The 16,119-nt window shown below is 41.9% G+C and overlaps 1 protein-coding gene across 7 annotated transcripts in view; it reads right to left on the bottom strand.

Annotated features, from left to right (window-relative positions):
* Nucleotides 1-2,255: 2,255 nt before the first annotated feature.
* RABGAP1L (RAB GTPase activating protein 1 like) overlaps nucleotides 2,256-16,119 on the bottom strand; it is a 551,348-nt gene continuing 537,484 nt past the window's right edge. For all 7 annotated transcript variants that reach the window (XM_066371551.1, XM_066371553.1, XM_066371552.1 and 4 more), the window contains 4 exons: nucleotides 15,122-15,205; nucleotides 12,192-12,263; nucleotides 8,233-8,430; nucleotides 2,256-7,254 (listed from right to left, as the gene is read on the bottom strand). In XM_066371551.1, coding sequence (XP_066227648.1) covers nucleotides 7,102-7,254; nucleotides 8,233-8,430; nucleotides 12,192-12,263; nucleotides 15,122-15,205 — 507 coding nt within the window. In that variant the 3' untranslated portion in view covers nucleotides 2,256-7,101. The remainder of the gene's footprint in view (nucleotides 7,255-8,232; nucleotides 8,431-12,191; nucleotides 12,264-15,121; nucleotides 15,206-16,119) is intronic.

The following is a 16,119-nucleotide window of genomic DNA, read 5'->3' as shown; positions in this document are numbered from 1 at the left end:
AGCACATCAAATCCAGCTTGCCTGCAAAAACAAAAACCCATCCTCTCCCAATGTCTCCTCACATCCCAAATCATTTCCTCCTGTTACTCTCCAGCTCTGTGAATGGTCACCTCATTTTCTTAATTGTTCTGGCCAAGGAGCCATACTTGAGTCTTCAATATCAGGTCCTACATCTCACCCTATGGTAAGGCTTGATGGCTTTATCCTCAAATATGTTGAGTATCAAGCCATTTTTCAGCCTCCGCTGTTAGACCCAACACCAAGGTATCATTTTTGCCTGGAATTTTAGCCTCTTAACTGGCTTCTCCACTTCCCCATTGTGCCTTTATGATTAGTTTTCCAGACTCATCTTTTCAAATCATTATATCGCTTTACTTTAAAATCTCCAATAGCTTCCTCTTAGACTTACAATAAAGTCCAAGCTCCCATGACCTAAAATTTTCCACATGATCTAATCTCACCTCTATGAGTCTCAGGTCTTATCTTACAGAACTCGTCTCTCCTCTCTTCCTGGTTTAAACATGGGCATTTTTGTCATTCCTTGAATCCACTGAGCTTGCTCTCATGTGCAAATCAGTACTCTGTGCTGTCACTCTACCTGGACTGCTTTTCCTCCAGAGTATCATATATAGATCATTTCTTCACTTTATTCAGGTCTCTCAAAAGTAACTGTTAGGATTCAATCAGAGAACCAGAATCAGTAGGAAATAGGTAGATAGATAGATATACTTTTTACAAGAAATTAACTTACAATAATTTTGGGAACTGAGTAAGTAAGTCCCAAATCTATAGGCCAGGCAGGAACAAATGAAGGATCACAGGCAGGCTGGGCCCCATGAGAACAGACAGAAGTTTTCATCCACAGGAAGTCAAGGAAGGAAGGACACACAAGCCTGAACTTCCTTGCAAACTTATGTGCCAACTTTCCTTGCAAGTAAACTTTTAAAGATTTTGAACTGTGTCCCATCAACAGTAATCAAGTTTTGTTAAAGTATAATTTCAAAGAAGTGAAATCAAGACTTGTGCAAATATAAAATGAACATGTGACAAATAGTTTGTTCAGTTCTTAATGAGGAAACCAGTAATATGTTAAAACTGGATCGAAGGGCATTTGCGCACTGGAGACATATTGGCAATTTAACAATGGAATGTTCATGTAAATTTGCAATGTTAGGAACAAACTGATTAATGTCCTACAGGATAAGAAACCATATATAGTCTTTGGAGTTACCTGTTCCACTTAAATGGAGGAATTTGCATCCCTACTGGATAAAAACATCCACATTAGCATGTAACTTCTCTAAGGGTAGGATCTTCAAACAATAGTGAACAGTTGGTTCCACTCACAACCTCCCAACTCCCAAATTGGGTAGATATTTTCTGAATAATTTGGCTATTTTACTTTTCATGTGAAAATTCTGTTTAAATGCTACATGGGTCAAACAAAAGATGTCTGTGGTCTGGGTTTGGGCCACAAACTATAATTTTACAATCTCTGATTAATAGTTTTTATACATGCTAAATTGAGGAGCTGATTAATCTCCTGGCTTTTGTTTAGGTTTCCCCATAAGGCCAGAACAAAATGCAAAGGGAAGTTCTCTGCTGCCCGCCTCCCCCTGCAGGGGAGCCTCTGGAGCCCCTTAGAAGTGCATGCCAGATACTGTATGGCATCACCCACTGGGCTGCGCCTTGAAGGACTAGCCTCAGACACCTAATCCAGGATTAATCATCAGATTTTTGTAAAATTTTGAAACTGGAACACTGAGATGCTAGTCCATCTCTACTGTCACTTGGCGAGAGGATATGGCGACCTGGGTTGTGCACTTAGAAGCAGGGAAAGCTTGTTCTCTGAGAGAAGCAGCAATGAAGGAGCTTCAGCTAACAAGACAAGCCGAAGAGTGACTATGAGAACAGTCGCTTGGGTTCGAGATGGCATTCCAGTCTCTGGCCCCTTTGTCTCTTCAGGCCCCGTTTGGCCTTTGGTATCTATGATAAAAACATCCCTACTTCCTTTTAATTAGTGGTCTTATGATGAAGCTAGCTGCAGTTTCTGTTACGTGCAACCAAGGGATCTCCAGAGAAAGGATAATAGGGCAACTGGCAGAGCGCTGCGCGGGTGCAGTCTGCAGGTGGAGCCCGAACAAGCTCTGGCGTCGTTTTTCTTTCTGCACTGACAAGTGGGAAGTGTTACATAAACACCGGGTTTAGATGATTCAGAATAAACTAACTAGAAGAAACCAGAGAAGACACACATGGACTTGAGAACAAATGTTTATTACTGCTGAGTGGGGCCAAAGGGGCAACACGAAGCATTGAAAACATCACTGGCTCACAAAAACAGGTACCTGTCACCTTCTTGGTTGCATTTGTTTATTTCACAAGGTTTCATTCACACATGAAAATGATACTAATCCAATTCAAGTTCATAACGATTATAAAAGTAAACATTTGTTGGGACAATGTACAATAAATTGCACTTCTCTTAACAAGCATTACATTTACATTAATAGTGTACTATGCATAATACATGGACTTATGGAAACATCTAACCGGTCAGTGTTTATAGAGGAGAGACTGCTCACTCATGTTTCCTTTGTTGTCAGCACTGCTTTCGTTAGAGAAACCATGGACAAAAATTATACATTTCATGAAAATAGATGGTAGAGAATTTCTACTACCTCCTCAGCAAGGGGAAGGTAGGCGTTGAAAGAAAGGAAGTGGGGCTGACTGAGAGATGTCCTCCCTCATTTGAATTAAGAATCCATATATTATGCAAAATACCAAAAATAGAGAAACTGATGTAAAAGGCTATTGGGACATATTGGATTCTGGGACCATCTCCAGCTTTACTGTTGTTCTTTCGTGACACCAGAGTCCTGATGTATTTATATCCTTATACTTCAGTTTCCTATATTTTATTCCATATATAATATATAGTTATGTTACATTTCCATGGAACAGATTTTACATGTTAACTTACTTCTGAAGAAAAAGGAAAGGAACTTCAAATATTTGTTTTCTACTCGATTTCTTTCTGGTTAAATTTTTCAGAATCCCACTGATGATCAGCATGAGATGGAAGTGGGGAGAACAGGACATATTGATGACGTGTTTATAGCAGGGAGCAAATTCATCTGGAGACAAGCCTGACGTTAGTCTTCTAGATGGAAACTGAGATGGAACACCTGACCGAGTGTAGTTACCCGCTACTCATAAACATCCACTCTGCCCATCACAACTCCACATCATCTCCTGTTGTGTCACAGCCCACACTGCAGTCCTCATTTTGGTAGCTTTTGAGAAATAAAGAAATTCCTAAGGTAAAGGGCTTCGCTTTTACTGTATGGAAGCCACTATGAAAAAGGAAGGATGTTTTTGGAGTGGTTCTGGTTCAGTGAGACCATGAGCATGGCAACTAGAGGACGAGAATTTTCTACCTGGTGGTGCCCTGGCAGGAAACCAAACCAGGCTGCTGAGCCGAGCTGCCCTTGTGTATCTGATCGCCACATGTGCACTCAGGTGCAGGGGCCACAGGTATACAGAAGAGGCAGGGATACTTTATAAAATCGACACACAAATCTAACAAACAACAGTTAGTCCATTCTCTCATTTATTTGTAACTGAAGCAAGCAAGAGAATCACAGCTTTTCAAAGTGTTTTTTAAAAGTTATACAATAGAATCATCTTGCTAAGTAATTAAAAGTGTTCTTTCCAAAAGAGATAAAACAAACAGGGTATTTGATTTTTAAAAACTCCTTTATCTCTTAAAGGAGCCCTGAAATCAGACAACCATATTAACAGAGTATTTAGTAGACTAATTTCAGCTAAAGAAAAAGAAAACTCAGTCCCTTACATTAGTCACTTGGGATTCTCATCCACAGTGACTAATCAACCTTTTTAAGGATTTCTCATCTCTTGTCCCCTAAACTGTGGTTCTCTTGTTTTCTTCACTTTAGCTAGGAAATGAAGCCACTAGTTATTAACTGGAAAGTAGTTTTAAAAAAATGGAGTAGGGGTTTAAGAAAAATAAATAAGACATAGTATAAAAGAATGAAAATTCTGAAGAAATGGAACAAGATAAATACAATTAAATATCCCAACATCAGTACGAAGACTGCTTTTCTACTTCATTCTAGAAGTTTAAGAAGGCTAATGAAGAAGAAACTGCCAACTTACTAGCCAGGAGAGGGGAAGACAGATATTAGTTGTATGGAAATACAGGAAGTGGGCCTGTGTGACATTCCTATTAGTGTTTCTGATAGGCACTCATATACAGAACATTAGGTAACTGAGTTTGTTTCTTTGCATTAAATTATCTGTAACTAAATGTAACCAGGATGTGGGAAGCCAGCAAATATATACACTGTGAAATTCAGCTTGGTTTCTTTCAGCTTCAAAGGATGTGTTAAATAAGATTTTCAAGATATAAAAGCTAATGGACTGAATAATCAAGTTGAGATTCATTTCCTTAATTTATTTTGCAGAACTTAAAAAATCAGTTTTTAGAATGTTGCGAATGTTGGCTTTCTGGAGGAATGTTTTATACAGTGTGTTCTAGGAAAAGATGAAAAACACTAGAATACCTGAAAATTTCCTGGATATTTGGGCTGGTTAATCTCTCTCTAAAGGAATCAAGAGAAGAGGAGCAATTCATTTCAAAATAAATGAAATTAAAACTAACAGTTAATGCCAGGATGCATGGGTCTTCAACAATACACAGTGAAGGATGTGGTTTGGGATAACGCTGTTGTAACATGTTGTATGAGTAATCATATCATATACCATACTTTTAGTTTTCTTTCTATCTTTTCTGTTGCTACTGACCTAAAGGCATTGCAGTGAGGAACAGTTTAGACTTATGATACCAAAACATTATGATATAGAACTGGAAAAGAAAAAATATCTACAGATTATCTTTACAATCTTTTAAAAGAGTTAAAAGGAAATGCAGAAGATTGATTTAATAAACGTTTGGAATGTATATGCCTAGTGGTTTTGTTTAAAGAAACAAACTGAGCCAGGTTTACAGGTAAGGACTGGACCTAGTGCCGTTCTATTTTTGCCTCAACTACTATTTAAGGAAAATTATGCACTTTATGTATTCTGTGGAATGTGCCAATTTTTGGAAGTTAAAAAGAGCTCTGTATAGGAGAACTAGAAGATTCGCAAAACACAAAAGAACATCCTTAATTTAGCTGGCCATTTGATAAGGCAACTTGTACAAGGCTTCTTGGAATCAAAGTGTAAAGGATCAATCAAGCTAACAAATTATACTAAATGATTTACAGAAAGAAGTACCAAGATGCAATTCTCTAGCCATTATATTTTACAAATAATAATAATAATAAGGATTAGCTTTTCTAAACCATAATGTAGGGAATGTTAAAGCCAACAATGACACTTGAATGCTGGTTTATTTTCATTTTTGGTAAAAAGAAATGAATTTATGATAAAAAATGTCAGAACCAAAAAGAATTTTGTAAGAAAGTATTATTTGATGTGTGTAACAAAGGATAACAAACAACCCCATCAGTTTCATGGGCTGTAGAGGCTATGAATGCGTGCTGACAAAGGGGCCGCACTGTGTAGTTTAATGAGCAACCTGTAGTGCATTCCCCTGGAGTCGAGATGGCTCTGCCTTGATTTTCATCTCCAGGAGAGTTGGAGTGTTAGTTTTAATTGCATCCTATAGCACAGATGAGAATCTGGCAATACAGCGTTGAAGGTCCTTTGCAAACAATATGTTCAAGAAGGAAGCCAAAGATGAGTGTCGGTAAGTGCTGTTGAACATACCTGCTAGTAGTTGGGTTGGTGGAAAAAGACCAGAGGCCTCCAAAATAGCTTAGAAAGTGGGAAAATTCATTTTGCCCTTATGAAAGGATTCCCTGCAAGGACCATTGATATAGATATGTTAAATATAATAGAAAAAAATTTTCCATCACCTTTTAAACAATAGCTTTCTTTACCTTTCCATGAGATACGTATTTCTTTACAGGTTTCCTATTCAATCAAAAATGTTGCAATCCATTTGCATCTCTTCCTCTAGGGGTACCAATGGCACATTTTGGGGGAGCTACAAATACCAGGAAAAGTTGCCTAACATTAAACTAAGATGACATGAAGCTGGTCTTGATTTCCCATTTCATAACTTTTACAAAGTTACGGTGTATTAGTGTCCTTAGCAAGTACATGTCAACATCAAATGACACACTGTCCCTGGTTCTGTATTCCATTCTAACACAATGGCTGAACCTGGGTCTTTCTAGGTTCTCTGGTGAGGGTTTCCTAAGGCTTGTAGCTGACTTTATGTTTGCCAGAACTCACAACTGTGTTCATATTTAGAGACTTGCAATGCCCATAGGGAGGTCTTAAAAGGGCCTGTTAGAATACCAGAGCCAAAGTGATTTATTTCTTCTGCACTTTTCAAAACCTCAGTTCCTCTGCTCTTGTGTGTATTCTCAACAGCCTCTTTTACCCATGGTTCTTGGCACTTTGCTTCCAGGTGCACCCAACAGAAAATAAAATAGACTGACTTTCTTTGGGGACTGTCAATCCTGGGTCTGCTCTTCCCTTCAGACAGGATTTTCACAATCCAGGAAGTCGCGTCTGGGAGGTAACTTGACAGTGGTAGTGACCGGCCCCATAGTGTGCTTTATTTGAATAAATCCTGAAAAGTTATGATTTTAGGTTTCCATTTTTTTTTCTGTGACAAATATATGCCTATCACTTCAATCTTGGAATAAAAGACATCTTCATTTCTATGGAATATAGAAACAATTATGAATAGTTAGTTCTCAATAAAAAGCATTTAGATCTGACTTATTTCCAACTAAATATCAGGCATGTAAAATAATGCATAATACTAGGATGGATTTGAACATGGCCTTCCAAGAAGAATCTTGAAAACAGTTACTTAACATAAATCAGGTCAGTTTAAATAATATCGCTTTAAGAGTGTCAGGCAAGGAGGGAGAGCCACAGAAAGAGCGGGCTTGCTCTCCGGCCTCCTTTCCCCTCCTTGCTCGGAGGGACCCCAGGGAGGGTCCTCCAGGGTCCCCGGCGCCTTGATCGTTGTGCTCTTGTGCTGGGCTGAGGCTGGAACTATGTGCTCTCCTTGGGCGACTGGGTGGCCGGCGGCGGCGGCAGGGGCTGGGTGCCCGTGGCCGTTTTGATAGAGTTCAGGGTTTTGCTAAACCAAGAGTTTTTTGCAGCTTGGATTTCATTCATAAGGGCCCCTCTCTGATGTTCAAGTTCCTAATTGAAGAAAGAAAATCATCTGAGATTTTATAAAAGTTTTCTCTCTGCCAAAAAAATCCAAGGACAGCTTTTTGCAACCCTAGGTCTATACAGACATCATTGCCTCCCACAAAGCCCAGGAGAAATTTAACTGGCTTCTTAATGAAATCAAACAAAAAAGGTTACAGCTAGAAGGGTTACCACTAGAAATCAGAGTCTGTGAAATGAAACCTCGTGTTATCTTTTTATTCCCCATGCAATCCAGGTTTAGGTTACAACCTGAGATAACACATTTAAAACTACAAATATAAACATAAATGCATGGATGGGTTAAATTTCTACGGATAGTGCACAGGAGTGAGTTCTAGGTCCCTGAATGCACGAGGCCCAGCGCAGAGACCGCTGAGGGCCACCAGTGCAGAGCAGATAGAGCCATGGCGGGACACAGTGCATGCATTAGCAGTAACAGGGAAAGGAAGTGAGGAAGAGGCCACCAGAAGCCAGGACGATTTTTCTAACTGTGTTATCCTCTGATATGGAAAGAGATTGTGGGAAAAGGGATTTGGCAAAACCTTGTAAAGATTAAAAAAAAAAAAAAAGAAAAAAAAAGAAAGGAACAGTCAGCCAATGTTCAACCATGGGGGAATGACAGAGGATGTTTGGCCTTTCGTTTTCAGGATCAGCTACCAAAGTGATCAAGTTCAATGAGAAAGGACCTTGGCAAAAAAAGTGCAGGGTAAACTGAAAAACATATGCTTAAGTCTCACGAGATACAATTTTTTTTTATTATTAATACTCAAATCTATGTATTTATCTAAGTGTTTAAAAATAATGACATAACATCTGACTATGCAGGACACATTCTTGGGCAGAGAAATGTATTTATCATAACACCTATGATTCTGGGCTAAACATCTATATTCTAAAGTGCTAGAATAGCCCAGACTGCTAAACTGGCTTTGCTTCCTCTTGCTGACCTTGTATCAAGTCACCAACCTGAATCTTACACTTGGCCTCCACCAGCTGCAGCTTGGTCTGGGCCAACTCCAGCTCCATCTCCCTCAGCTGCTTCTTGAGTGAGTCCTTCTCGTCGTCCGAGTCAACTCCCTGGTCCTCTCGGCTCGTGGCTGCGAGCTTCAGAGCCCCCTCCTTGCTGAAGATGTCGCTGCAATGTTTACACGCCATCATTTTACCCTGAAATATCCCAAAGAGATGACCAGCGTCAAGAGGTATTCCCTAGCACGTCACTCCCTGAAATGGTATGGGATTGGGTTGTAATTTGGATGCTGTCTGTTGCCTTCAAATGCAGGCCTGTTTCCAAAGATGATTTTTTTTTTTTTGTGTGCTATGGCCAAAATGTTAACAGCACAAAACCCAGCTATCCAAGACAGGCACCCTTTTCCTTAAAGTTTCTCTAAAGACCTTGGAGACAGTGTTGCAGTGCCCCTTTGACATCTGTTGCGCGAGTTTTGTGCTATTGTTACTCCGGCTGGACGCCACGCTCCGTCCACTATGCTCTGCGTGCGGTACCTCACGTACCCTGGAGTGCTGGTGATGGACTGTCCTCACCCCCACTGCGTGAGTGAGGATACAGAGTGGGAGCAGCTGGCCAGGAGTGGACGGCAGTCGCTATACCTAACCTAAAGATACTACTCTTGCAGCAGATGAAGTAGATGTCGTTTGGTTCAGCTTCAATCCAAGATGATCACTGTCGCGCAAGGTAACAGAAGTGACTCTGACCCGGACTGCCCATCAAAGCATGATCAGCACCCAACAATGGCCACTCTCTTCGAGACAAGGGTGCCATTGTTTTCTTAATCTATCTCCAAAAACAGTTTAGAAAGAAAAGATGCTACATAATCTATTTTGACATCCTACTGCTACAGCAAGCTAAAGTCCATACCCCCACCAGCCTCTCTTCACACAGACATGAAGCAGCGCTCCCCACCCTCCTGTCACTGTGCACATTGCCACCACTGAGGCTGAAGACATGATGTCACCTTCTCATCAGCTTCCCTTCATTCCACACCCAGCCAGTCAGAAAGTCTTCCTCCGACAGCCATGTCTCCCAACCCAGGCCCGCGACACTGCGAATCACCTCTTGTCCTGATTTCTTCCTCACCCCACCCACACTGCACTCTCAGACTCCTGCCTCACTAACATTTGTTAGACACTTAAACAACATCTTAGAGCTCTCTTAAGAACCCCAGGCTGGCACAGAGAGGCACACAGCAAGCATCTGTTATATATTTTTTGTTGACTAAATAAAATGTCAACGTGGTAGCTTTTGATCTGGGTCTTAAGTGATGAAAGTTTACCAAGCTGGGTAAGTGGTTTCATTAGGGCTGAACCTTATAAAAGAATGGATTAATCTCGCAAGAGAGAAGAGGACAGTGCAGTAGGGAGAGCGCCATGTGCAAAGATGCTGCACTGTCTGAGACCACAGGGAGGGAGGCGCCTGGCAGTGTAAGCGACACCATGATAAGAGGAACACGGTGAGAAAAGTCCTCCATGGCCACATTGTGGACGTCCTTAAACAGAATGCTCATGATTCCTGACTTGATGCTGTAGACCAGTGGTAGTCAACCTGGTCCTTACCACCCACTAGTGGGCGTCCCAGCTTTCATGGTGGGCGGTAGCAGAGCAACCAAAGTATAAATAAAAAGATAGATTTAACTATAGTAAGTTGTTTTTATAAAGATTTATTCTGCCAAACTTAGCGAAAATCCGACATAAAGTACTTGGCAAGTAATTATTATTATATGCTTTAACTTGCTGTGACTCTGCTTTATAAATTTTATAAAGTAAAGTTACTTCTCTACTTTATAAATCACCATTACTGTGGAACCGGTGGGCGGTTAGAAAATTTTACTACTAACAGAGATATAAAAGTGGGCAGTAGGTATAAAAAGGTTGACTACCCCTGCTATAGATAATTCACTCATTCACATCACCAAATCCTGTGCTTTATGTTGGAGACAGAGCAATGGGCCTCGTGGAGCAGACACGCTGCAGTGTGGGAGAGATGACAGATTCCTGCCCACGGCCATCTGCTTCCTTAGTAACAACCTGATGTTATCTGGGCTGGAAAAGGCCCAGTTGGAAGGTGCCGTTTTCTGTACTCCCTTGAAGTTAGGTGTCAGTGTGAAATTAAGTTCTGATATGAATGGAGCCTCTAAGAATGCTACACCTAGAGACAGCTCACCCAACTGGAGGTGGGCCCTTGTATCCTTGCGACATTCTACCACAGAATGGTGGCGTGATGGCGGAGACTCCAGTTGACAGGTTTGACTTTTAGGTGCCCTTGAGGATGAAAGCCCATGCTGAGGACAAGGGTCACTAAAGCTTGGATCATTGATAAAACTTCTAGACTTCTTTTGCATGAGATAATAAACAATCTTTGTGTTTAAACCAATGTTTTAGTTCAGGATAGTTAATCTGTTTAGGCCAAGACATTTCATCAACTGAGTCTTAGTCATTGTGTCTAATAAGTACAAAGAATGATGAAGGCATATACAAAGGAAGAACAGAAAGGGGAGATATGAACCTCAAATTTAGCTTGGGGAAGGAGACTTCCAACTCTATACTCACGATTAATCTCAGACTGGCGTTTTATAACATGGGATAAGAAAAACACACTTTTGGAATACAAAGTCAGAACAAGGTTCATATTTCTCATGTCTCAGATTTTCAGGTTATAACTTACAGAAAGATGCATTTATTATGTGCTAAGTAGTAAGTACTTTATATCTATTATCTTATTTAATATTCAAAATAACCTTATGAGACAGGTACTGTTATCTCTTCTACAGAATACAAAATAAAGTTTAGAGAGGTTAAATAATTTGCCCAAGTTGTTAAATTATATGCTGAATTCCCCAGAATGCATAGAAATTACTAGTATTAAGCCTAAATATATTCAGATAGAATTACATCAAGTTTCTAGAACACTGGTCCCAAGAGTTGGCTGTGCCAACATTACTTCTTAACAATATGAATCCATTTAGTTTACTATTGTTTACAGAATAAGCAATTGCTTTTTTCAAATCATCAATATAAAGAGATTTACCACCAGGGGGCAGCATATAAATAAATGCTACAAGCTTTCTTTAAAAACAAACTTTTAAAAGCCCTGGCCAGGTTGCTCAGCGGGTTAGAGAAACATACAGATATACTAAGGTTGTGGGTTTGATCCTGGGTCAGAGCACATACAAGAATCAACTAATGAATGTATAAATAAGTGGAGTAAGAAGTCAATGTTTTTTTTTCCTCTCTCTCTAAAATCAATGAAAAAAACAACAATCCTCTAAACAATTGGTGTTAGAATCAGTTACCCAACATATGTGTTTCCAGCCAAGTTCTAGTCTACCCTTGCTGTTTCCTGTTCAAGTGGGTAATGGGGCCCTGGCCGGTTGGCTCAGCGGTAGAGCGTCAGCCTGGTGTGTGGAAGTCCCAGATTCGATTCCCTGTCAGGGCACAACGCCCCCTGGTGGGCATGCTGGGTAGATCCCGGTCGGGCACATGCAGGAGTCTGGCTGGCTGCCTCCCTGCTTCTAACTGGGGTGGGGGGTGGGGGGGGTGGGGGGGGGTGATGGGATAAAGCTGTGTGGCTGCACACTGAAGCATCAGTTCAGGCACAGCTGAGATGCAGGCTGCCGTGGGCTCCCAGGTTTCCACCAGCCAAAAAGCTCGGGGCCACCTGTGACGACGCTGACATCCACCACCTGTCTCTGACAGCCCATCAGACTTGTGGGGACATAACGTTTCACCTGCAGGGAAGAGGATCCTACCCCAGAGAGAAGAAGAAAACTATTCTCCATAATTTCTAAATCCTTTAGAACTGGGGTGTGTCTGCCTCTGGGGCATCATCACGTGTGGAGGTCCTCCCATTAGGTCCTCACTGAAGATGGTGAATGTGGAAAAAATTATGTCTAGTACTAGTCCATTGTCCTCACCTTGACCATTTCCAGCTCCTCCTTGCTGGCTGCTTGCTGCTTCTCCAGTCTGGTGCTTAACTGGGAACAGATCTAAAAGAAAGAAAAAAAAGAGCTCTTTACTGGACAATAGAATGACTCTTACAGTAAGTGCACATTACTCCAACTCCCGTATCATTGCTCTCTGATGCTGGGAGAACCGTGCACGGAGTCACATGGCAAACACCAGTCCCCTCCACAGGGAGCAGCGGGGAGCCTGAGAATGACCCTCTGTGAAGCCTTATCCTGATCAAAGAAAACACATGAGCAAGATCTGATTTCTTTCCATCGCTGGCCTTCGTGGGCCCAGTGAATCCCTGTCCCCACTTTTGGAATCGCTCATTCTATAGAATCTTTTCTGAGTACCGACTTTATGCAAGGTACTATCTCTGCTGGAATCTGAGGAAAAGGATTCTGAGCCAGAAATGTCTCCCATCCACAACCACAGGAAGAGTCTCTGCTTTCAATTACAAAAGTTTCCTTAAGAAATGGCAGAGTGAATAAAACTAAAAAAGGTTAAATGACCAGAAAATAAAACTAAAACTCTCATCAAGTGGTTTGGCCACAAAGCACAAGATGAAAAGCCTGGGAGTCCAGTTCTACTACTTGGCAGCAGTGTGTCCTTAAGTAAACTCACTCCTCTGTCTAAGCTTCAGTTTCTCTGTGACGAGAAACATGTGGCGTGTCCGTGCTGTGCTATGAAAATCAATGGAGGAAAAGATACACCAAGGGTCTAGCACAGCAACTGGCTGATAAGCACTCACTCAATAAAATCTCATCATTGCTGCTTCTGAAATAAGGTACTAACAGGAACTAGAACTGGAAGAAATAAGTTCTTTCAAAGCCAAAATAAATTGTGTTTTTTTAAAAAAATACTGGAAGTTTAACTCTTACTTAACTTGAGTGAAATCTGAATTTTTTATTTTTGAGAAATGAAAGAAAAGAGTTCAGGGATGTCCAACTTTCAAGTGCAATTTAAACTAAAAAAATACAGGGTCAACTATTATCAAAATAGAGATTTTTTTGCCTGACCAGGCGGTGGCACAGTGGATAGAGTGTCAGACTGGGATGCGGAAGACCCAGGTTCAAAACCCCGAGGTCGCCAGCTTGAGCGTGGGCTCATTTAGTTTGAGCAAAGTTCACCAGCTTGGACCCAAAGTCGCTGGCTGGAGCAAGGGGTTACTCGGTCTGCTGAAGGCCCGTGGTCAAGGCACATATGAGAAATCAATCAATGAACAACTAAGGTGTCGCAATGAAAAAAACTGATGATTGATGCTTCTCATCTCTCTGCATTCCTGTCTGTCTATCCTTCTCTCTGACTCTTGCTCTGTCTCTGAAAACAAAACAAAACAAAACAAAACAAAACAAAGCAAAACAAAAAAACCCCCAGAGATTTTTAACAATCCCAGTTTACTCAAAAACAGTTCGAGCAGCCGGGCCAGCTGTGGAGTTGTCTCCAGTTTCCCCAGACCCAAGCCCGAAAACAATAAACAGGCCTGCATTCGCCGGCATTGGGAAGGAGCGATCACCCTTGTAATTCTGACAAACCCTGTACCCTTTCAAATAAACCCAAACACTCTGAAATATAGCCAATTAGAGTCAATTCCCACTATAGAATGCATTTAGATCATGCTTTATGTCCTAATTATCTTCAAACAGATGGGGCTGTTGCCTTTTATATTACTTGAAGTGCTTGCCAGATAATATTCGAGAAGAGTCCCAGGGATTGCTATTTGTGGCATGTGGCATGTGGCAGCCACCTGTGGCCTAACGTGGTGACAAAAACTACATGTGCAGTGATGGCAAGTTGCACAGCACATGGCCTTGTATGTCCCTTGTATCAGTTCACATCTGACCATCCCCTCTCCTACTTACCCATACTCAGAATCTCACGCTCACTTTCAATGTTTTCCCTAGTTCTAGCCAAAACTATCTTTTGTGCCTCCCTCTTCTCCATTTTCATTACTGCTACAATGGGTCAGGGTCCTGTTTTTTCTCCCCTGGACTCCGCACTTTGCCTCTTGTGGGTCTGTGCCTCTGCCTGTACTGGGGCTCCGTACTGGTCTCCACAGTCCTGACTGGGACAGAGTAGTGCCAAGAACAGGTCCCAGACCAGGCCACTTTCCTGCTCAAACGTTCCTACCACACACAGAATTAAACCCAACTCCTTAGCTCTCCCTGAAGACCTTCCTTGAACTGGACCCCACCTCACCTACGCTTCTCTTCTGTACTCGAAACTTGTGCAAAACTAAACATTTTTTGCCCATTGACCTACCTCCGTGCCTTCATACACTGTTCCCCTTCCCACCGCGCATGCCCTCTCCCTGCCCTATCCACACTCTCCCATCTCAACGAGCCCTGGGAACAAAGCTCAATCACCCCTCTCCAGAGGGGCCCCGTGTCCCGGACGCAGCAAGCTCCCCTTCCTCTTATTTAGGCACAGGTGTTGCCTCCCTTCACAAGGCCACACAGCTGTGTGGGCAAACGAGTCCCACGTTCTATACTGTGACAGCAAAAGCCGTGCTGATCCCCGAGCTACTGCCATTCCGTACCATCACTAAACTTCAGTCCTTGGCAAAGAGGCAAATGTTACTGGCATGCTCTACAGGAAATCAGCTTCTGAGGAGGGGCAGATACAGGATCCCCATGGTAATAATAAGGTTTCCTGTTCCTCTAAATCTATCAGACACTGCACACAAACAACAGATTGTTTGCTCAAATAAACCTCCCATGTTATCAGCAAGCATGTCCAACCACTGTAAGCTTCAGAGGGGAAAACAAGCCCCCAGATTTAATGAGTGCAGTGTAGTCATTGTTCTGGAAACTCTAAAAACAAAACCTATTTCCCCAAAGAGCAACAATGACACTGATTACTGTACTTTTATAGTGAAAAAACCACAGCGGCGCATTACCTGTTTATACTCGGCAATGATAGCTGTTGTCTTCTTTATTTCATACTCTGCCTTCTCTAGCTGTTTCCTGAAGACCTCCTTTAGCTAGAAAAAATGAGGATGAGAAACATCAAGACTAGGTCAAGATCTTAATAATTTCCACAAACATCTAGATTCAAGTCCGCCTGAATCACAGCCGATGACAAGGCACATGGTGTAACTATTTCAGTTTTCCGCATTGAAGCTGCAGCTCGCTCATTTGAAAACCTAATCGTCTCATGAGATACAGATATTGTGCTTTCTTTCCTTTAATACATAAGACATAGGGACAGTCTGATGATGAAGTGCTTATGCTTACTCCTTACCCTGTACATCTATTGTTAATGCAGTGTTGAGTCAGAAGCGACCTTGATCCATATGAGGATCTAAAGGCAACACCGCATGTACCCTTGATGCTATATAGTCAATGACAGAAGAAACATGTCAGGCCTTCCTGGTCATAGTCCCTGACGTTACTGCCGTCACCTCCCTGACAGCAGGAGCAAGAGGCTTTGGGACTGGAGTCAGAACAAGATGGAGAAAGACGAGAGCCCTTGAAGACAGGAGAGTCAAGGGCTAAACAAACAGTGACTTCAGGAGGAGCTGAGGTGACCCATCAGGGAGGTAGTTGTTACAGGCAGAAAGATACTAAATCATGAAAGCTGAACTTAAAAGCAGTCATTTTTGTGGCCTGGCCGCTCTGGAGCACTAGAGCCAGGGAAGGTGAAGACGATGGGAGAGCTCAGGCACCACCAGAGGGAGGGAGTAATTCAGTGCTCCCAAGTCGTTGGCCGAACGAACAAACAAGGGCTTGTTCTAGCTACCCCTTGTCTGAGATGCTGTGATGCAGCTCTCTGTGTATGCTCATTACGGACTTAAAGATTAATCTGTACCCGCCAACTCACAAACACTGCAGCTTATAATCGGGTCACATCACTGGGAGACTTCTGAATTTCTTCATGTTTGCCACATTCTAAAAG

Source organism: Saccopteryx leptura, chromosome 2, assembly GCF_036850995.1.
Source record: "Saccopteryx leptura isolate mSacLep1 chromosome 2, mSacLep1_pri_phased_curated, whole genome shotgun sequence".
In the NCBI taxonomy this organism is placed as follows: Eukaryota; Metazoa; Chordata; class Mammalia; order Chiroptera; family Emballonuridae; genus Saccopteryx; species Saccopteryx leptura.
This window is presented reverse-complemented; position numbering and strand designations above follow the sequence as displayed.